The sequence below is a fragment of the Thunnus albacares genome, chromosome 1 (genome assembly GCF_914725855.1).
Source record: "Thunnus albacares chromosome 1, fThuAlb1.1, whole genome shotgun sequence".
NCBI lineage: Eukaryota > Metazoa > Chordata > Actinopteri > Scombriformes > Scombridae > Thunnus > Thunnus albacares.
Window position 1 is genome coordinate 32,686,433 of NC_058106.1, and position 22,790 is coordinate 32,709,222.

Below are 22,790 nucleotides of genomic sequence, written 5' to 3' on the forward strand. Positions count from 1 at the left end.
GCGCCTTGTTGCCACAGAGCAAAAAAAAATGGCGGACCTCAGGAAAATCTGTCCTGAGTCTTTGCCCTGTCGTGTCAGCTATCCGCGAAAACCGTCATTTCAGGGGAAGCTTTTCATCCTTCTTTGCATACTTGTAGTTGACTCCGGAGGAGCTACGACTCATTGGGTTGTCACAGAGGATGGAAAAATTCAACAACAAGTATGGCAGTTAGCTCATTGACCTGCTAACGCTTACGTTAGGTGGCTAGCTTGTAAAGCTATTATTGCTAGCATCAACAGTAACGTTTTGGTTTATGGTTTGTTAACATAATGTTGGTAGTTCGTTTGAACTCCGTACGACACGTTTGACCGCGTCGGTAACGTTACATGCAGCGAGAGAATAACCTTTTTTATTTGTTTAGTTTGGCTATGTCTGTTAGCTTCCATCAGCTACCTTAAAACTGACGTTATCGCTAGGTGTTTGAGGTCAAGATGACCAAAATATTTCAGGCCCATGTCAGCGTCCGCGTTGGAAACGGCTTATCAGTGAGCTCGAGTTAACGTTGCTGTTGGTCGGCGCCAACTGTCAGCAAACTGCTACCTTCATTTAGAGAGAAAAATCCTGTTTATGTTTATGTGACAGGCGGTGTGGCTGGCGAGTTTGCACATATTAAAAACTAAACTTAGCAATAGTCCATTTCTTAGATGATTTAAAACTTGTGTATACTGTCATATTATCAGATTTTTCCGCTCGCTGAATGTGTTTCGCACTCAGTGTCTGGGACTGATATAAACATGCTGTTTGTTTGTGTTGTGCTGTTTCAGGTTGACTCCCCTTTAAATCTGAAGCATCCACATGATGTAGTGATCTTTATGAGGCAAGAGACTCGGGTTAACTACCTCAAGAAGCTAGAGGTGTGTGAGTTTTCCTTTGACTGTGTCATGTGCAATGATGTTGTGCAAGCGGGTTTCACTTTGGGTTTTCATTCTGGTCCTAAAGGTGTTTACCTCTCTATCACTGTCATTCAGATCTCCCAAAAAAAGAACATGCTCTTTTGCTTTAACATAAATACCTTCTATCCATGCATTGATTATTTCACATATCATTTAAATACCTTCTAATCACTTCCTTCTTCTTAACTTTGGGTTACTTAATTTGTCACCTGTCCATTTCTCGAACCCACCCGTCCTCACTGATTTCATTGTCCTTGGTTATTGTTGAGCAGAAGCAGCTAGTGGCACAGAAGATACACATTGAGGAGAACGAGGACAGGGACACAGGGCTTGAGCAGCGACACTACAAAGAGGATGCAGACTGTGTTATGGCTAAGGTACCCCTGGGAGACCTGGACTTGTATGATGGCACTTACATCTCCTTGGAAAGCAAAGACATCAGGTTAGTGTCAGGAAGGAGAAACACATCTCTCCTGAATAAAACGTGTTCTTGCTGATGTTTTTGTAAAGTGTTAAGGGTACTGGGCACCATTTAAATTTTACATAGCCTAATGACAGAAGTGAGGGTACTCACAGTTTTGCACCTGGTCTCTCAGTGTCACCATGAAGGAATGTGGGTTGTATTTTCAAGTAATTTATTTTGCATATAATTATTGTTGTTGCCTTTAAACACATGCATATCAAAAGTAATTAAACTAACTCCCAAGTGACTTTTGCCATTGTTAATGTTACTTTTCTTGTGTTTCATTGACGATTTTGTCGCTATATCCAATTAAACTAATATATAATAGTATATTTTCTTTTTTACGCTAGATCAGTTAGTCAAATAATGTTGTGTTTTGTTTTTTTTTTTAATATGTTGTCATCTCCTTCTTCCCTCTTGCCTGTAGCCCTGAAGACTATGTGGATTCTCGGTCAGCTCTACCCCCAGACCTAGAAAAGCCTGACTGCGCCAAAGTTTTCGAACTACCTTATAGTATCCATGCTTTCCAGCATCTCAGGGTGAGTAGAGGCCATACTTGTCAATGGTTTGTGTTTAGAACGGAACAAGAAGGGAATGAGTCAAGATCATGAGTGTTATCATAATTGCCTTCATCACTGAACAAACAGTTTGTTAGGAATAATGTATTGACTTACACCTTTGTTTTTGAAAGAAGGGATGCAGAGTTATGCTGCAAAGTACTCTACTACCTGTGTTCAAACTCTCAATAGTCATTGGTTCTTAACGGTTATTGTTTAAATAAGGTTTCAACAGTTTTTATTGATCAAATGTTAGCATACTGTTGGTAATGTTTTTAACCTTTTGTTTGGCTGAGCTTATGCTTTCTTACAGCAATTATCTGCTTACAGTTTCACTGGAAAATAATCCAAATATTGTCAGCATACATAAAGCAATCATAGACGTGGACAGGATAATAATCGAGAATGATAGAGTCTTAAAGTATGGGTATAAGTATCTTGATTTGTTGGTGGTTTTGCATATTATTCCTTTTAATCAGTGTGCTAACAGGAAAAGAAGTCTTAGATCAAGGCAGATAGCCACCCAACTAGAGCCTGGTTCTGTTTGAGGTTTCTTCCCATTAAAGGGGAGTTTTTCCTCGCTGCTGTCACCAAGTGCTTGCTCACGGGGGATGTTTAGTGTCTGTAAATTAAGGAATACGATCTAGACCTGCTCGATGAAAAGTGCCTTGAGATAACTTCTTTTGATTTGGTGCTATATAAATAATATTGTCTTGACTTATCAAGATCGGTTCTGGTACAGGGTTATCAAGATTCCCAGTCAGGGAAGCCCAATGAACCTCATCAAATATAATGCAGCGGAGTCTTGTAATTATCCTCAGTAATGACCATTAGAGTGTTATGGGAAATGCAATCTAAAGGCCCAGAGTGGGGGTAACAGAATGATTTCCCGATAATCCATAAACTTAGAAAAAAAAAACTGCTTCAGCAATCATCCTCTTACATCGCAAAGGAGAACTGGTTTTGTGTCTGTACAAAGTTGTACACAAAGTTGTCTGTAGGGTATTTAAATGTAAATTTCTATTTGGACCAGATGCTAAGACATTTATATTCTGTGACCCTTTAAGTATTAAAAACGGTCTCTGTGGACATAATATACAAATTACTGTAATCTGTGTTTCTTGATCTTGAACAACATGATTTGATCTTAAGGTTGCATCTAAGTCCAAAAACTATTTTACAAGGAAGGCCCCTCTGTCATCCAGTGACAATAAAAAGGCACATTGTTTACAGTGACAGTGGAAACCCCCAAAAACTCTGCTTTATTTCAATAGGTCGTCTTTCTGTTGTCTTCTAACTTTATCAGGTTGAGGATCACAGGTTGGCCAGAACATCAGATTTGTGTTTATGTAACTCCACAGACGTTTGAAATCTGTGCTTCAGTAGTTGGTATGCAACATTATGTAACTGGGAAAAACATTTGATTATTCCCATGCTGTCAGGTGAGATCAGTTGAAAGCAGAAATGTTTGCGAGTTGAATTTGAAAGATCATTTGACTTTGGTCTCCTCCAGGGTGTGCAAGAGAGGGCAAACCTTACCTCTCCACTGCTTTCTAAGGAGGACCCCATTTTTAGTTCATTGTCTCAGAAGCTGGGCCGCAGTATTGATGTGGTGGGCCATCGCATCCACCAAGGATTACTGAGGGTAAGTTCAATCTGGACAACTTTGCCTCATAAGGCAGTTAAAGTTTTCCCCTTTGTAGATTTAGCACATAAGCATGAAATATGTGTTTAAAAATGGCATAGAAATGGTAGATTTAGGAGAAGTGTTATGGTAAAGTTAGTTAGTCAGTCAGTCAGTCACCATCGGAAAATCTGTGTGGTTTTGTAGATTTGTTGATGACAAGCAATAGTCACTGTCTGTACATGCCCAGACATACTCAGAGTAGTGCTGGCTGGTATACTGATTCATCTGGTATACCAGTTATAACTTCCCGTACAAGAAGAATTTTTCATTTACCGCCATACTGGTGCATAGCTGAAATAATTGCTGTAACTCTTCAATAGGCAGCAAAATATATAATACGGTCGGGCCTATTAACTACATAACCTTCTTACTAACAGTTATAACTTAATAACACAACAAGTAGTAACCCACAACTAACTCTTTTAACAGGGTAAAACACCATGGCATACCAAACTTTGTGACGCATAAACAATTCGTAACGCTAATAATTTTACATTTACAAAATTAAACCGCCGACGCGGCATCCTGGGTACAGCTCGCTAGCTAGCCAAGTAGCTCCATTATTGAGAATCTGGAGATTAAGATTAAGATTCAGGTGAATGAGGCTCCACATGTAATTACACTCCTACTACTTCAGAAACAAACAAGATTTTTACATGAATTGCTTCAAAAGTTTGTCTGAACGAAAATAAACAGGAACTAGCCGTCTGTAGCAGCTATTATGGCTAACTGCATAGGGAACTACATCCAGGGCAGTTTGTATGTCAGATTATCTATGTCTGAGGCTATGGATAGCTCAGCGTCTGTTCATGCTAGAGAAGTAGAAACTTAGTAGATTAAATAAAATGGTCCACGTCTGCAAGTTTCCAAATTGCAAGGATAAAATGACAAGATACACACCGAGCAGTTTTCATGGACTACTGCCGGATGATAGAGACTTGCATACTGTAATTCCACACGCAGTTACGTATTGTAAGCATATTTTTCTTACAGTGTGGCGCTGAGTGTTTGATCCAGCTGGCTTCGCTCTTTTCTCCCGCTTAGTTTTGCGGAGATAAAACAGTCTCCAGGACGACAATGTCGATAAACGCTGTAAATCCATGTGCAGTATTTACACAGTTGGGGTTACTCTCATCATCGGGCACTTCTAGATTTTCCCGAGTCTGGCAGTAACAGGTCCAACTGCAGAAAAAGTTTTCCTCTGCACTCTTCAGGAGAGCAGTGACTGCAGGAACAGCAGCAGTTTCTCTGAGGTAACCGTTATGGTACGTTGACTTTCCTGACGGTCCTGTTGCCCCATTCTTTGTTTTCCTTCTTTCAGTTGCTTCATCTCCTCTCTGCGTACTCTGGTTCAAATAAATACGCTCGGCCAGTCCAAGTGATCATGACTCACTCATCATGACTCATCACTCATGATCGTCCTCATAATAGTCCACGGGATAATCCCTCATTGCACTTAGTTTCTTTTAGTTTCCCAATGATCTAACCATGGTGAAAACCAGCCTCATACATGTAAACAAACTAGTGTGTGCAAATGAATATGTGGGTGGTTCGGTTAGCCAGCAAACTTCCCCGGATACAGATCTCTATGTCGCTTGCCATAAGGCAGCTTGTTTGCTTTCATTCAGACTCAGAAACAAACTTTTGAAGCAATTCATGTAAACTCTATGTACTCCTGACATAGAATAAGCTATTATAAACTTATAGAAAGGCCCAGTCATGCAAAAAAAAAAACATGATATACCGTGAAACCGCCCAAATCTTAAAAAATACCATGATACAAATTTTTGGTTATACCGCCCAGCACTAATTCAGAGTATCAGGAAGTCAGCCCAAATAGGCATGTGACTGAAACTATCTTAGGGAAAAAACTAAGACTTCATAGAGACCTAACAGTTGGCACTTAGTCCTTCCAAGAAATCAAAAAAATGTATGTGTGCATGCCTATGCATGTCTGTATGATTGTGTTTTCCAGAACTCATCATCCTGGGTGCTGTACAACATGGCATCATTTTATTGGCGTATGAAGAACGAGCCACAGAGGGCAGTGGACTGTGTAGTGCGCGCTCTGCATTTCTCCCCAAGGTACTGCCAGGCTGGACAGAAGGCAACTGCACTAGTACACTGTTTATTGTATGAGACTGCTTTTTTTTTTTTTTTTTTTTAACACAGATGTCCACATTCTCACGCTCTTTGTGTTTGTGTGCGTGTATTTGTGTTATGTTTGTAGGCAGCACAAGGATGTAGCCCTGGTTAACATGGCCAACATCCTGCACCGTGCCCATTTCTCAGCAGATGCTGCTATTCTAGCCCACGCCGCCCTGGACCTTACCTCAGATCTCTTCACCAGCCACTACACATTGGGTAACATTTATGCTGTAAGTTGAAAAGAAAGCAATCCACAGCAGCATGTTCAAACACTATTGTTTTCACTTTGTCAGTATGTGTAAAAATCAGATTGTTTAAGTTTGAAACTCTTTGCCAGTAAGGTGCTGTATTTCATTATGTGTGCGCGTATGTTAAAATAAAAGCTTATGCAACAGGACAGCGCACACACTTTAATAGTCTGCCATAAAAAAACAATTTCAAAGTAAAATTATCCAGTTCATTCTAAGGTTAGTTAGATTCCTGTTTTCAGTTTCTCTGGTTTTATCCTACCAATGCTAAGAACGGATTAATTGCCAACAAATTAATAGTATGCTTACTTTTCCCTCCAGAAAATGTATTTTTCAACTAAAAACTGGATTACAGGATTAATGCACCTGTAAAATGTAATGTCAGTTGATCTGAACAGCAAGCTCCTGTTCTTATCTTTCCTTGTATTGATGCAGTAGCTCACTGGAAAGTGATGTTCTGGCTTTTTTTTTTATTGATAATGACTTCTTCTATCTCACCACCTGGATCTGAGTTTCAGGGCTCCCATAACGCTAATGAGACAAAATCAATCTGTTAGCAATTTCTTCTTACGTGTCAGCGTATAAATAGAAGGTTCATATTTTCAGAATGTAAACAGGATGTGTATTGTCAACCTATAAATAAGCTTTTAATATTTATTCAGTTAAATAACCAGCATTTTACTGAAACCTCTATTTGAGTCTCCAAAACTTTATTCAGTTGTGCAGTAGTTTTAAAAAAAAATGTCACTACATGATTTCTACATGAAACAAATGAGTGCTTTGTCCTCTGCTGTATCCATGGTACATATGTCTCCTCTTCCATCACTGTCTGACCAGATGCTTGGGGAATACAACCACTCAGTGCTGTGTTATGAGCAGGCACTGCAGGCCCAGCCAGGCTTTGAGCAGGCCCTGAGGAGGAAACATGCTGTGCTCTGTCAGCAAAAGCTGGAGCAGCGCCTAGAAGCCCAGCACAGGTAGACAAGCACTCATACACTCACATTCCAAATACTTTGATTGCTTCCGCGCAAATACCACATATGTACACGAAATCAAATATTATAGAGGTAAGGTATTCGCCAAGATGTCTAGACATTTACAAACATGTCCCATTGCAGGCAACTGTGACGCACCAACAATGGCAAACTATCAAATTACCGCTATACTGTGCTTTTGATGCTGGTTTAGGTTGTCAAAGGACGCATTCAAATAGCTTTTCTCCTCTCTCTTTTTCCTTCTATTATGATGATGATTATTCTTTACAAATGAATTTGTAAGCTGGTAAGAAATATGGAGCACCTGGGGCTGTCCAACATATTTCTGTTTGGATAGTGTGAGGCTATTTTAATTAAACGTTTTGGTGGTCTGCAAGGAAAATGCAAGAGTATCACTTCCGTGTTGTGGTTGTAGGATTATCATGTCATGTGCCGTATTACCCTGCTATGCATCTCTGACGACTGTCCTGTATTTTTCATTTCGCCTTCCTCGTTTTCCTACATTTGTAGATCGCTGCAGCGGACACTGAATGAGCTGAAGGAGTACCAGAAGCAGCATGACCACTACCTTCGCCAGCAGGAGGCACTGGACAAACACAAGCTGCTGCAGGAAGAGCAGATCCTGCGCAACATTATCCATGAAACCCAGATGGCCAAGGAAGCCCAGCTTGGTAAATTGCCATGCACAGTAACTAGTCCAGGGCATGATAGTACTGAGTGTACCTAAAACAATCATGATATGTGAAAGTTGTATCTTACTATTCTTTATTTTTTTTTAATTTTGTATACAGAATGTTGCTATGGTCATAAAGCTAACTGCTTAGTTAGTCCAGAAAGGAAGTACCAGCCTGTATTGGCTGAGAGTTAGCTTGTTCAAGCTTGATAAATACTGATATTGATTACAAAGAAAAGAAAGCGTGTTAGCCGTTTTCATATATGAACTTTCACACATGTAGCACACAGCAGGAGATTGTCTGTATCAGATGTAGTTCTCACCTACTGGAAATACTCCGTTTGCTTTAGGCGAGGGGTGCGGAAGGCAGGACATGACGCAAAAAGTACGCTGTTATTCAGCGTTTTTAAGATTTTCACCCTAAATAAAATGGATTTAATTTTATGAGAAATCACAGGAGGTCCTCTCTCCTATTATTGCTAGCTTCACAACGGAGCGTTCAGGCCCAGTCAAAACAACGCAGGTTTTCTGTAAAATAGCGGCTGCGGATGAGAGGGGAGTTGACTGCTGGAAGTCAAAGACGTCGTATTTAAGTTCATGTTCTGCTTGTTCAATGGTTGTTTGATAAATTGCTTGTACTGTCTCCCTCACTGCCGGGTGTTGTTGCACTTACAGTAACGAGCAGTTGTAGCCCACTCGCTGGCTGTGAATTCTCCGGAGAATTCACTGCTGTATTCACACATGGGCTCAATCAACTTTGTACTAGGGGGCTGGCAGGGTAAAGTCTGTTTAATGTCCAGTCCGACTGATTCGGACATTTGCGTTTACACATACAGCTCCACCGGGTAATGTCCGGATAACTTCAGGGTTGCAGTGCATGTGTGAAAGGGGCTTAAGTTAATCAGGCAAGTGCTGTGCATCCAAGGTTACGGAAAGCACTTCAAGTGAGGCATTATAAATTTTAGAAGAGTTTCACTTTAAAAGAACAGAAGTATCAAAACAGTTGAGTGCACAAGAAATATGATTGTTTGGAACTGGAGAATGGCATTAGAGAGCAAGCTGACTTTGATATTCATGCATATCACTACATGTACATCAACAGCACCTGAGTATTGTGTGTCATGTGAACTCCAGGCAACCATCAGATGTGTCGGTTGGGCCAGCAGCAGCGCAGCCTCTACTGCCCCTTTGACCTGCCTGTGCGCTATCACCGTGGTGATCTATTTGAACATGTCCACTATGTCCAAGTAAGTCTTTGAAATATCACAATATAGGGAATGTTTATAAGAAGCATGGTTTTTATTAGTCCAGAGTTGTTCACAGATAAGGAATTAAAGGTGAAATGAATAACACTATCATATTTATATTTTATGTTAATTTACACTTTTGTTTTTGAGACATAACACAGTAAAGAAATCCTTCTTCAGATTCTGTTTCACAGTTCTGTTTGTTTTTCTCTATGTTCATAGTTTGGGGAGGAGGTGTCCGTGGCATCCAGCGTAGCACTTGTGTCAGAGCGCAACTCAAATCAGACAGCATCCAGCCCTCAGATCCATCCTTCTGTGTCCGGAGACCAGGATCCTGTCGCTGCCCTCTGGGGCAGCCACCAGGATTACACACAGGCAAGACACAGAACTACATTTGATTGTAGATTGTTTATGTTTTATTTCTTTTTTTTTAAAATTTGCCAGGCAGCTAGACGACTGCAAGGTACACTGTCATTTGGCTTACCAGTACACTCTTAGACTGTAGTATTGTTTTGGAGAACAAGACTTACTGTAACGGTGCTTTGGCCATAGGACATGCAGAAGATGTTGTGGCCTCAGAGAACTGACTGTGCCAATGAGTATCCAAGCGTTCCCCCTGCTCACCAGCTGCCGACATACTACCTTCCACCTGAAACGCAGGGCCTCAGGTCAGTACACATTCATGGATTGGGGTATTTTGTGGGTATGTAATAGCTACTTTCCACTTGAGTTTAAAGTTCCTCAGAATGATTTTCGAGCTGCTTTACAAAACCAAGCAAAGAAACCACAGAACAAAACCGACTGCATAAAAATGTCATCAGTGAAATATATCTCATTGTGTGTATTCAGCCCAGTGACAACCCTCCTCTACGGGAGCAGCAGTCCTCCTCAGACGGTTTCTCTGCCAGACTGTGGTCCTGTCCCTCAACCACATCCAGCCCTCCTGCCGGCTTCACTAGACTGGCCCCTGGAAGAGAAGGAGCTGCCAGATCCCTTTGCCTCCCAGGTATTTGTCTGTCTGTTTATTTGTATGTGTGTGTATGTGTGTGTCGAACAACAAAAAGATGGGAAAAGCTACAAGTTGTAGCGTAGTAGTAGTGTGTGTTCGTGTTTCTATGGTAAGTGCAAAAGAATATTCAAGCATTAACATGAATATGTCTGATTACAGATACTGCAGTTACGCAGTGGAGGATGGACTTTGGAGCAGATTGGCTCCAGAATAGTTCAAGCTATGAAACAAGTCAGTGAAACAAGTCTGTTGCAAAATAATGCTTCTCACAGTTACAGTACTGTACATTTCATCCATATCACCAAGGGCAGAAAGCTACTGCTGCAGTCCACTCAGCGATTTATTGTGTCCAAATGAATTGTGACCTGCTTGAGAGTTCAAATCCGTTGAGAGTGGCACATGTTTTCTTTCTTAAATGATAGAATATGGATTTACCCATCAGTGAGACAATGCTTATACACTCAAACTACCATCAATCACTCTAACCCTTCTAAATTGCTCCAAACTGCAGTTGTCTGAACCCATCATTTTCAGAGCTAACAGAAGTTTATTTGTATATATAGGCCACTATACCCCGCTGGCAGGTCTACAATGAGGCAGCTCTATTCTGGCGGGCCAAAGGCAATGGCAGCCGTGCCCTGCAGTGCCTGCGCCAAGTTTTGAGCTCAGCCCCGCCTTCTCACCGCCACTTGCCCCTCACCAATGCTGCTAACCTGCTGCTACACCACGGCTTGACCACCCACGCACAAACACTACTGGAACAAGCATTGGCTCTCAATGCATCAGAGGTAAAGGCACATTAATGCATATACTGTTTGAATTCACCATCTTAGATTTACACACTTACACAGTGTACTCTGTTTATTTCGCACTTCTGGACACTTTATTAGGTACACTTTGTCTGCTAGCACAAACAAGCAGCTTCCTCAGGTGTGATAATCGATGAAACAGTACCCGTTGTACTCTTCATGTTCGTCTCTTACTCGTGCTTCGTCAGTGTAAATGTTTTCTTATCTATCAGGTAAACCAAAATAAAAAAAAGCTTGAATTCTGTAAGAAATTAATAAATGTCTTGTAGGTTTCAGTCTGGCAGACAGCCAAACAGGAATATGAGGATAAAATTGATACTAGGGTATGGGCCATGAGGACGTTATTGTTCAAATGTTAATAAAAGTGATCTGTTGAATCACTGCATTTGTTTTGTTTTGTACAAAGCTATGTACTCTGGCATTTCTATGTGTCTAGAACAAGGTGTCGTTTTCCAGAGTCATTACCAGCCATACGAGTTGACTACCATGACCTTAATACCAGTTAAACCACATTTGAATACCACTACGTCATACCCAAACATTGCTGACTTAAGTGCAACTTTGAATGGCTGCACACTGTACCCTTTGTCAAACAGAGGAAGCCTCCAGCGGTATATTGCCATGTCAGAAAGCACTCATCATCTCAAGGCGGTTCCAGGAACGTGACTAAGAATTCACTTCTCTCCAGGGGCCTCCAGACTATCCATATTTCAACCCAAAAGAGAACATAAGGAAGATTTTAAACGTGTGTGGCCAGGAAATGTGGATGGATGCTATCTGGTCAGCATTGACAGAGATCAGTGGTTAACATTTCCATCATTTTATTAAATCAAGCCTTGTTGTAGAGGTATCAAAGGGGTGTACCCAATAAAATGACCACGAGTAATAATGCAATAATCTTGCATCACATGAAAAAAATATATAAACTAACCAGCCTGTGTAGGGGAGGTGACAAAACCTTGGAAGATTATTCAGATAAAATACTTGCAATGTCAATCGCAGGACTATAGGATGTGTACATATCTTTCTAAAGCTAAGCAGCAGTTTTCATGTATGTTTCCCTTCAGCTAACATTTTCTGGTTTTGTTTCCCCGCATCAGCCCCACACCCTGCTCAGCTCGGTGAGCGTGCAGTTGGCCCAGGGCAACGTGACAGGTGCTCTGGCCTTGTTCCGCCACATCCTGGTGACGGCCGTTTCCTCCTCCGCTTCCTACTCGTCCTTCGCCGGCTGCGAACAGTGTCGCACCAGCCTACCTCTGCTGCGTTGTCTGCAGTTCTATCCCTTCCTTTACAATCTCTCACACCGACAGCCCTGCTCACGTGAGTAACTAATGCACACGCTTAACTCACTGTATCCCCCAAGTATAATTCATGTTTTTCTTCAAGTTTACTACCTATAGAGCATCAGCAAAACATCAGCAGTGACCTGGAAGTTTTGGGATTCGGAGGTACTGTTTGGTAGTTGCAATGAAAACAAGCAGCAGAGCTTTGCATGTTAAAACAAGATTTATCATGGTTTTTTTTGAAGGTCATAACGCACTGAACTACTATACAGCTGCTTGCAGAACCTGACTTTTTTTTTGTCTCTAAATTTGTGTTTTAATCTCATTTTATTTAAAACATTACTAAAAGTCTTACTAATGTTTAATGGCAGAATGTTTGTGCTGCTCTGTGCAAATCTAATAGCATTTAAGGCTGCTGATTGTTTTAATTAGAAAAATTAGGAAAGTCCCCTTTTATAGCGTTTACAGGCACTCAATGTTATTATATCTATTTCTGTTTTTCCCCTGTTCTACCAGTTGGCCATATTGAGCTAGAATTGAGGCATGGACTTAAAATGCACTTGGGCCCCAGACAGGTTTTGTGCTTGTTTTCTAATCTTACACTGAGAAACCCCCCCCACCCCCCACCCCCCGCTTCCCGATGTTGTCCCTTGAAGCTGCAAGAGTGGCCGTGAGAAAGGAGTAGTACGTCGCGCTTCTGATGTGAACAGAAACTATGCACCTTTTTCGTTATTCATATCAGTGGGAGTGAAGAGAAAAGTGCTTTGAAGTGGAGAAATTTTGCCACTCAATAATTTAAGCCGCAGAAAATAGCTGATGCCGAATTTAGAAGGGTCTATATTTTACTCTCCAAAGCTAAATATTGCTCCCACGAAGCACATTGAGTACATTTGGTCACACAAGAACTTATAAAACGCACACCCACCTAAAGTCAGGGTAAAGGTTGTAAGATACACAAAAAAATATTTTTGTTTTCTCATATAAAATGTTATGATGGCTGCAGTTCCTCCCACATGTTTGATCCTGTTAGGCGTATTGCTACCTTCAAACATATGCTAATAATCTGGGCACTCTTCTTTTTTTTTTTTTTTTTTAATGGTTCCGGAAAACATTCAGTACATTGATTCAAAATTGTGGTGAGCAGCAAACAACTGCACCTGAGTTACATTACTACGGGCCTATTCAGAGCTCTTGTGATATAATCCTTGAGGACAACTGGAGTTAATTCGAAGCAACTTTTATAAACAAATAAAAACTCACACGCCATGTAGGAAGTGAATGAATGTTTGTTTCTGTTACACCAGCCTAACACAGTCCAAAAGAAAGCCATATAGGAATGAAACTGACACAATTCCTGCAATTCTGACCGACATCACTATCTAAACAGCATCTTCCCCTTATTATCTGAGAGAGGTGTCATTATTGTTGTTTATGAAAAAAGCCTGTGTGCAGCCTGAAACAAATTCCTCATTAAAAATAATTATGGGGTTAGACGTTTCAGTATTAGAAAACAAAAAAAAAAAAAAGACACTTGGCTGTTGCAAACTAGCCACCCATGATGTCTTTTGCACACTTCATGGGTCTCCCACTGTTCCTATAGCATTGTGGCATCCAGTAACGTAGTGTACAGATCTAATGTCTTCCAGACAGTAGAGGGAGCCTCAAGGTTGAAAATGTCTGAGCTCTGCCAGAGTAAATCGAGACAGTGAATAGTGGGCCAGAGTGTAGAGACAGAGCAGCTGAAAGGACTAATTTGTTTGTTCCCAAAAAACAAAATAAAACCACAGTTGCTCTGTTTTGAAATATAAAATGAATCACTTTTTATCCAGGAGAAGATTGTTCCCAGAGAAGAGCTATGATCTTGCTATAGGATTAACGACTATTGCATCTCCAAAGTAAATATCCTAACTTAATTATCTGTAATAAAATTAGTTCAATTATAAAATATAATCTTATCATGAAAATAATTCATTTTAGACTAATCTTATTTTGATGTTAAGTCACAGAATATTCATTTTATTCCAAATGTACCAATGCACAAAAGGTACATTATCAAAATATTTACAAAATACAAAAACAGTGTTTGAGAATACATTTAACATTTGTTTGTCACATGCCGTACATGTTTTTTTATCCATGTCTTTGTTAATATTGTAAATTTGATCATGTTTGTCTCACTGCCACCAATATTTTTTTTTTATTCTGCAGGTCTACCAGCGAGGTATGGTTTTGATTAATAAGTGTACATAACTTGTGTTGATTCAGAGGGCGCTTCCTGCATGGCTGAGGATGACCTTGGTATACAGCTGGAGGAGTGGGAAGGCAGTGAAGAGAAACAGGACACACCAGCCATTTCTGCCATGGAAGACTCCTTGCTCTTTGAGAGTAAGAATATGATTTAGTGACACCCTCAGTGGCGATGTAAAATCTTCTCATTATACTGTATACTCTACTGTTTGGTCAAAAGAAATCACTCAGTTAACGGCAATGGCATACCGTCCATTGTATACAGTTTGATAGAATAAAACTACAACCGCCACGGTTTTCAATTGTACATTACTATGTTTTAATAAAATATTCATGTCCTCCAGTCTTTGACTTTTCCTAAAATAATGATGTGAAGCACCCCTTATTGTTAAAAATAGTGAAGATGAATCCAGATTAAAAATACATGCATTTATACCTATAACCACCAACCCGGTAAAATTTACCTGTATAAGACATGCATTTATTTCCGCAAGGTTCATGTTTAAACATTCTAAGTTGCTAGGCAACGGTTGGAGTGTGTGATTTGACAACTTCGTCAAGTCATAATTAAATTATAAAAAGAGTAAAGGAGAATGACCTGCAAAAAAAACCCTCATCAAGTGCCTTAGCCTAATTTGCCCGTTGCCTTACTCTGTTTTCATGAATGGAACATCAAAAGAAAAATATATATTCGCATTATAAATGTTATAAAATTTTTTAAAAAGCTTTAAGGGTGACCTCAAATTTCTTGTTGATCCTACTCACACATTGTTGAAATGCCTACATTAGTAATTGATTAGATAAAATTGTGTAAAATTTTGTTGTGACATTAAATCTCCCATATATGCGGTGATTGTTTATTATTATTATGGATTGTTATTGTCTATTTGGAGTATTTAGGCTTGGTAATTTATATAACATGGGTTATCTCATTATATGATGAATGTTGTTTTATAATATCACACCACCCAAATATGCAAATATTTCCTTTTAATACCGATTTTCAGTGTCATTTTAGACTGATTTATACTGACAGCCATGCAAAGCAATTAGTGCTCTTAAAGATACTTAGATTATAAAAGAACAGGACCGAAACACAGGTGATGATTAAACAAATTCATTTCATAACTTTAGACATTCCTTTGTGAAGACGATGCCTTAAAACAATGACAGAGTATATTTTTTAGTGTTAGAAATGCAGTAGCCAGGTGCATGGGTAAATCTCACCTATTGACGGTTTTAGCTATATAGCAACACCTGGTGGTTCTAGTGGTAAATTGCTGCGAGCTTGAATAATACTGAGTATATGGTCATCTGAGAGTTGAATGTCTTAAAGATCTCTGAATAGTGTTTCTCTCCCATTCAGTCAACAAAATGCTCCTTCAGCTTAACACTATTTTAATTTCTCTTTCTCATTTTTCCTGTGTTGATACAGAGGTTGTCTTAGACAGTAATGGGTCAGGTGAGGCAGCTGGACAACATCGGGCTTCTCCCTCTGTCTCAGGAACCGCTAAAATGGCCACCCCGTTTGGAAGTGGAGGAGTGGAAGGGGAGGAGGAGTGGCAGCTGAAGGAAGACCTGATGGGAGCTTTTGAAGGGGCCCTGGATGTCGGAGGCAAGCGAGGTGACTTGCGAGGTATCCGGGTGCTAAAGAACGACCGTGTCATGGGGGCTCGGGCCGGTGGAGGGCCCTGCTTTGGAAACTGTGAGGACGATGAGGGAGCAGAATGGGTAAGCACTCGTTCTTGCACATTTCACAACATGGAATTAAAACCATTACAGAAACTCTGAAGTGTGAGTTTCTTTTTATTGTTTGTCATCAGATCACCTTCCAGGTAAAGCGGGTCAGGAAGGCAAAGGTGGACGGTACAGAGAGTGTCGCCACCTCTGATGACAACCAGAACGGGGAGTCGCTACCTGGAGGACACTCTGTCTTGGAGATCAGTGGACCGACTATCCCATCACCTGGCCCTTCAGGTACCATATACACCTGCATTTTATATACTTACATCAGTATGAACAAAGAAAAAGCACTGAGGCGTTGGACTCCACCCAGGTGACAGAGATGTTTTTTTTTTTGTTTTGTTTTTTTGCTTTGGGCAGGTCGCTGGAAGGACTACACAAGTCTTGGCTGGCCAGGGCCAGAGGAGTGCCAGCGGACACGGAGGGTAGACCTCACCACTGTAGCTAGCACCTGGTTGGCTGTCTCTGCCAAGAACATTGAGTAAGCTTAACACTGTCCTGATCATAGTCACATTTTCAGTTAGATTATAACCAGTCAGTTACAAACAGCCTTAAAGATGATTTTTTTGTATCTTATTCATGTAGTTGGTCCACTGTCTTCTGTTTGTTACTCATGGAACAACTGGAACAAGGCATATCTACAAAAATAATATCCACAAACTTTTTAAGATATTAGAAATGTGCGAAGTGTTTTTTAATAGCCATGTAGTGTTAAGAGTTAGAAAACAGGCAGTAAAACAAAGGAAAAAAAAAAAAGCATTGCTGCCTCATTGACGTTCTTGCATCATAGCATATCAAAAACCAAAATACAGTAAATACAATTTTGATGCTTAATTCCTTCCCCTCACTGTCTTCCTCAGCATCACAGAGCACATAGACTTCGCCACTCCGCTCCAGGAACCAGCTGCCGAGCCTTTATGCAACGCCAACCTAGCTGCCAGTATGCACACCCTCGACCACCTGGCAGGGGTGGCCAATCGAGCCGCCATCCACTACACAGGAGAGAGCCAGCTGCGTGAGGTAGGCTGAGGCAGAGGTCAAACATTACAAGACATAACATGCACACTCTTCCCTTTGTATACCAAAAACAGACAGAAGGAGCCTAAAAATATGGCTTTTTTATTTTTCAGAGCATTGCTCCATAGTGCCACTAGTAGTTAAAAACTCCAATTAACAATGACCCCGGTTTAACAGCCAAGACATCAGGGGCTGATTAAGATCAAATGCAGCAGGTGTAGATAATGCATGCATGACGTATGTTATACTCAGTGGAGAAAACCCCTGGGATTCCCACATTACAGGCCCACTTTTTTTTAGTAAATAGTTTCAAACGTGTCTCCCCTTACCTCAACCCTCAGGTCCTGCAGAACCTCGGCAAAGATAAGTTCTCTCCTCAGTCCTTCGAGCAGGTGGGCACACGCATCGCTAAAGTACTGGAGAAGGTAAGTGCTCTCAATGTTTAGACAGTTTGGAATATCACCTACATGTAAAACAGCAATTTTTCTCCGCTTTGATTCGGAACCTAATGTTTTTCAGTTCTTCCTACAATACCAAGCATCCTGCTAGAGTCAACTACTATTAGAACACTGATGTTAATGTGCAATTGGAACATAAACACATCATGAACCAACATTTTCAAGCTCTTCTGTCACAGCTTTTTAGAATATCACCAGCGCTGTCCTCCTAAACTAAATCTGACAAACATGAGTTATCTAATTTGGTTCTTCATCAAAGTATTTCCTGACATTTTCTCAGAATATAGATATTTCAGAAAAGCTGGTAATCATAGTAAACAAAGACAGGGTTATGGCCAGGATTTTTTTCCCCACATTTTAACTGTCTACCAGTGACATAACAAGTGGACAGTTTGGTAACATTTCAGACACTTCGAGAAGACTGTTCGGTGTCATGGCTGCCTATAAAGTGTTAGCTAGTCCAGCCCTGATCTCGCAGATTTTTTTTATTAGTGCAGCCATGATTGCCAAAATGAATTAGCAGCTGTTTTTTTTTTTCTGAAATATAATGCATTTAGCATATCATGTTATTGTTTGTTTTCTTTATTTCTGTGGGAAAAACAGAAATAATTTGAATAAGATGTTATTACTGTGCATAAATTATTACTAGCAACACTTAACAGTAACACATCTCCTATTTAGGTTAAACATGTGTTTCTCTCTCTTCCCTGAAACTGCAGAATCAGACGTCATGGGTGTTATCCAGTATGGCTGCACTGTACTGGAGGGTGAAAGGTCAAGGCAAGAGAGCCATCGACTGCCTGCGACAGGCCCTCAACTACGCCCCCCATCACATGAAGGCAAGTTACCCCTGCACTTTTTTTCAGCTGATAAACTTAACCACACCAGGATACCTCTTGCTACAGTTGTGCAGTAGTAGCATTTTATGTAATTCATATAGTTTTAAAGGTTGTTTTGCAGCAATTAAATCACTGTTGTTTTTCCTCCTTGCCTGTGACCCAGGATGTGCCCCTCATAAGCTTGGCCAACATCTTCCAGAACGCTCGACTATGGGAGGACGCCCTTACAGTCGCTCGTATGGCGGTAGAAATTGCCCCGCACTTTGTCGTGAACCACTTCACCCTCGCCAACGTCTATATAGCAATGGTAACGGCTACAATCAATTTGATCATCATCACTTTTACAGAAAGTAAAGTAGTGTAGTCATAGTGATGCAGGTCATGTGCCCTCATGCTGACGCTGTTGTTCTGTTTCTTGACGGCAGGAGGAGTTTGAGAAAGCCATGCGCTGGTACGAATCTACTCTGAAGCTGCAGCCGGAGTTTGCCCCCGCCAAAGACCGGCTAAGAACCATTCAGTGTTACCTGCTTACCAAGAGGGAGCGCCGTCAGCCCTAAACCACTGAACCATTTTGACCCCAGGAGTAGCCCGCAATCATGCACACACCAGATAAAGAACACTCACATGTGCACACACACACACACACAGACACACAGTCATCTTTAGACTACAGATAACTTGCGCAAAAAAGTATAAGAAACGTAATTTTTTGTTAAAGGTGAGGTATCAAAATTCATATCCAGTAGGATCTGGGTTCGTTTTTTTTCTTTTAAGTTCTAGCTGCCCAAAGAATTATGTTTAAAACGTCACAGAGTTCGACTGTAGATAATTTTGCCCCTCAACTTATATTTCAAATGCAGGATCTCTTGTTTCTCAAACAATCAAACTTAAAATTGTCAAACTTGTTGTTTTTTTTTCTAGGTTCGCTTAACTTGCAGAAATGGAAGGGGATAAAATCGCATAAAGCTCTCGAGTTACAGTTTATTGTTCTGCATTGGGTTTTTTTTTTTTTTAGAATATTTTTATAATTGGAAGAATAGCTCACAGTCTTCTTGAAGACACTGCAGCATTTCCATAAGAGGAGGTAGCATCTAAAATTCCAGTATATCGTACCATTCTTCTCTTGGATAACACTACAGTCTCTTTGCTGATGTGTGAAACCTGGTGTAAGCCTGGTGATGGTGCTGCATTTTAATTTAATTTAATTGGAAGTTTTAATTGAAAAGGTTGCAATACAGTATTTTTCTTAAGTCTTTTGCTGAGATGGTAAGGAATGTGCTTCTCAACTCAGAGGTTAAATGAGTTCGAATTGAACAATATATGCCCTACTATTTCTGCTTCATAAAATGGATGGAATTCTCAGTTTTTGCACTTTTTTTTCTATATCATTCCTATTTATATGGGACCTACAAACTGATTTTGCTACAAGCTAATTTAACTACAAAAGAGAGAAACTGAAATATGCTATTACATTTGCTTCATAACTTATGGAAATCATCAGGCAGAAAAAGGTTTGTCATTGACCATCTATAAAAAAAAAAAAAAGTGGAATCTGTATTAAATGTACAGTATTAAAGGCAATGTGTGGATTTCATCAGTTTGTTTTTCTGTGTCAGTTCTTTGTCTAGTAGTATTTTTACTATTAACACTGATCCTTTCTTGTAAATCCGGCCTTGTGGTGGCACTGTCCGACCTTTTTAGGCAAACTCCTTTTATCAATTCCTTTAATAGCTCAAAGTGTATCAGGTTTAAAAGTAGATATTGTCACCAGAAACACAAAAAGTATCCACAAAGGTTTCAGTATCTCAGTAGTTACAGGACAGCGAGCAGCCACATTTGGTCACTTCTGTCATGAGTCACTCATGATTCAAACATAATCACAATTGTAGCCCAGATATCAGACCCCATTATGTAATATTTTGATTTATTGTCCGATTTGCCTAATTTTTTTATCCAACAGTATACGGTTCACACCTCTTTGAAGTTTGTAAACAGTATTTCTTATAGTTTTCACAATAACCTGACATAGACCTCTGTCTTTAGTTATGATGGTAAAACAAATTTAACCTCAAATCAGATTATTTCAAATACTGGATATACTTTCAAGGTACTGATATCTGACAGGACAGTTTTTTTTCTAACTGAAGAATGAAAATGACTCTCAAGTGACTTTATATCAGAAAAACTTCACAAAAATCCAAAACAGCATCCAAATGTGTATGACATTCAATCATTAATCTCTAATTCTAATATATTCATACTTGTTCTTCAGCTTTTACACATGTCACACCTTAATGTCCACAGAAAATAACATCAGGTCACATTCAGGATCTTGAATTTCAGTTTACTAAATCTTAAATTTAACTGTTTGGATTAATGCTTTGAAATCTAAAGAGGCAGGTTAAGTGAAGGCTCTCTGTCACACTGTATTTGTGCTCTTCCACTTTCACACAAGGCTTTCTGTGCATCAAATCCAAGTTTGATTTGCATCTTACTAATGCTATTTATACGCATACCAAAACCAAAATAATTGTCAACTTCTCAAATGAATACATTTTCCACCAGTCACCAAGTACTATAGTAAGTATAGCAAGCCAGTTAAAATCTTTAGATCCAACAGTAAACAAAGACACTTTTAGTTTTAAACAACATTCATTTAAGATAGAAATAAATATTACATTTGTAGAAACTGCAGAATACACTGGTAATTACTGTGCCGAGCCTTGTGGACATTACCAAAGCAAGCGGTCTGCAGCATTGGTGAACCCAGGATAAAAAATTTAAAAAATTGGATTGTCATAAACTTTATGAGTGACTCCACAATCCAGAAAATAAATTCAAAGCTATGAATAAATCATGTCAATTAAGACATTGACTCTGCTTTGTCTGAACTGTGTTTGGGAATCCTGAAGAGTTTGACTTGAAGGTGTAAAAAGACTCTTTGAAACAATCTGCTTCAACTCTCAACAGATGAGCAGATGGATACTTCAGCAGTTTTGATTAGCATCAGAGATGTCAAAATCTTCATTCTTGTTTTAAAAAGCCTTAAAAGAAGCTTTATGCTGAATGAAGTCACCACATAAACACATCTGTGGTCAGTGTCTATTTTAAATGGCAAAACTGCGGTCAGATGTTTTCAACGTTTTTGTCATTTGACATTCAGACCTTTAGACAATTAGACAATTAATATCTGCTTTTTCCAACTTGGTCACTTCCAATCCAAATTTCTTACCACCTATAAACAGTCAACTATATATAAACATGCATATACAGTACAACTTATTTTATTTTCCTTTTATTTAAAAGTTTTTAATTTTATGATAGCAGCTGATAGCATCATTATTTGGAGTTATATTCTGAAGCAAATTATGAATAAATAAAATCTTTATTGGCTTTGTGGTGTCGCAGTCAAAAACCTGAAAGTGATAATAATGGATATTTTTATAGCACGTCACAAAACTAAAAGCTTTCCAGCCAGTCAAATACAGTAACAAACAAAGCACTAAGGAGACATGAATTAAAACCTGGCAGTTCAAAGCTCTTTAAATGTGATGCTGCCTGCTGACGCAACATGGAGCATCTTAGAACAAAGACGGAACAGTGTGTTCATTCACACTAAAGAGTGCGTCCACATAGTATAAGTGTGAAACAGCACTTTTTTTTTTTTCCTGCTGTCTTTTTTTTCCCCCTCCTTTAAATCACTAGAGCTAAAAATGGCACAAGCACAGTGCAGCCTGCTATTTTTAGACTCCTGTAAAGGAACAAGATGGTTGCTGAGAAGCTGAAGTGTATGCACAGAATCCTATAAATACGAGCACAACACATGAGAGGGCAAATTTGCAGTTACGCGTTTCCCGCCCTTCCCCTTCAGATTCGGTACCACTGAGGACAAACGGACTGCTGCATTGCTAATGGACATTATTTATTGTTAGCCCCTCAATCTATTCCAGTGCAGCCGAACCCACTCCCCCCACTGTTTTGGAATGTTTCTCAATGAATAATTGACTGGAGTGGTATTTTTGACCAGCCCCAGTCTTGGGTGCGGTATATAAATAGCTCATGTGCAGCAAAGCGTGCATGGATTTGTCAGGGGCGTTAGGCCTGGGAGTAGGAGCCTTGTTATGTAATAGGCATGTGAGTTGGCACACCACAGAGACACTGCATTGAATGAGTGTGTGTGAGGCTCTGTACCCATTGAGTGTTTTCAGAGTGATAGTATACTCACTGGGAGTCCTTTGTTAAGTCTGCTGCAGCTGAGGCAGCTAATTCTGTTACTGCACTGGCTAACCATGAACTTGCATACACCTTTTATACAACTAAACTAATGCGCTTTGTTGACTTTATTCAATGCATGCATGAAGCAGTAGAGTACGTTCATCATCTTAAATATTGACAGCCTGAAAACCGAGCTGCATACGTTCACATGCACATAGA

The 22,790-nt window shown here is 39.9% G+C and overlaps 1 protein-coding gene across 1 annotated transcript; it reads left to right on the forward strand.

The window, feature by feature from the left end:
- Positions 1-18: 18 nt before the first annotated feature.
- Positions 19-19,953, forward strand: ttc17 (tetratricopeptide repeat domain 17). Its single transcript, XM_044355415.1, has 25 exons — positions 19-199; positions 805-894; positions 1,206-1,375; positions 1,824-1,935; positions 3,467-3,598; positions 5,616-5,725; positions 5,871-6,018; positions 6,874-7,013; positions 7,542-7,702; positions 8,839-8,951; positions 9,174-9,326; positions 9,504-9,619; positions 9,801-9,957; positions 10,120-10,191; positions 10,524-10,748; positions 11,870-12,089; positions 14,318-14,437; positions 15,735-16,030; positions 16,123-16,276; positions 16,403-16,523; positions 16,903-17,062; positions 17,401-17,484; positions 18,237-18,356; positions 18,520-18,663; positions 18,782-19,953. The coding sequence occupies exons 1-25, from the start codon at positions 29-31 to the stop codon at positions 18,911-18,913; spliced, it is 3,621 nt and encodes a 1,206-aa protein (XP_044211350.1). The 5' UTR covers positions 19-28; the 3' UTR covers positions 18,914-19,953.
- Positions 19,954-22,790: the final 2,837 nt, after the last annotated feature.

Excerpts from the sequence above, each read along its gene's own strand:
- ttc17 (XM_044355415.1), top strand. The coding sequence starts at position 29 with ATGGCGGACCTCAGGAAAATCTGTCCTGAGTCTTTGCCCTGTCGTGTC. Across the intron at positions 895-1,205 it reads ACTACCTCAAGAAGCTAGAG|AAGCAGCTAGTGGCACAGAA; the intron begins GTGTGTGAGTTT and ends ATTGTTGAGCAG. Across the intron at positions 10,749-11,869 it reads TGGCTCTCAATGCATCAGAG|CCCCACACCCTGCTCAGCTC; the intron begins GTAAAGGCACAT and ends TCCCCGCATCAG.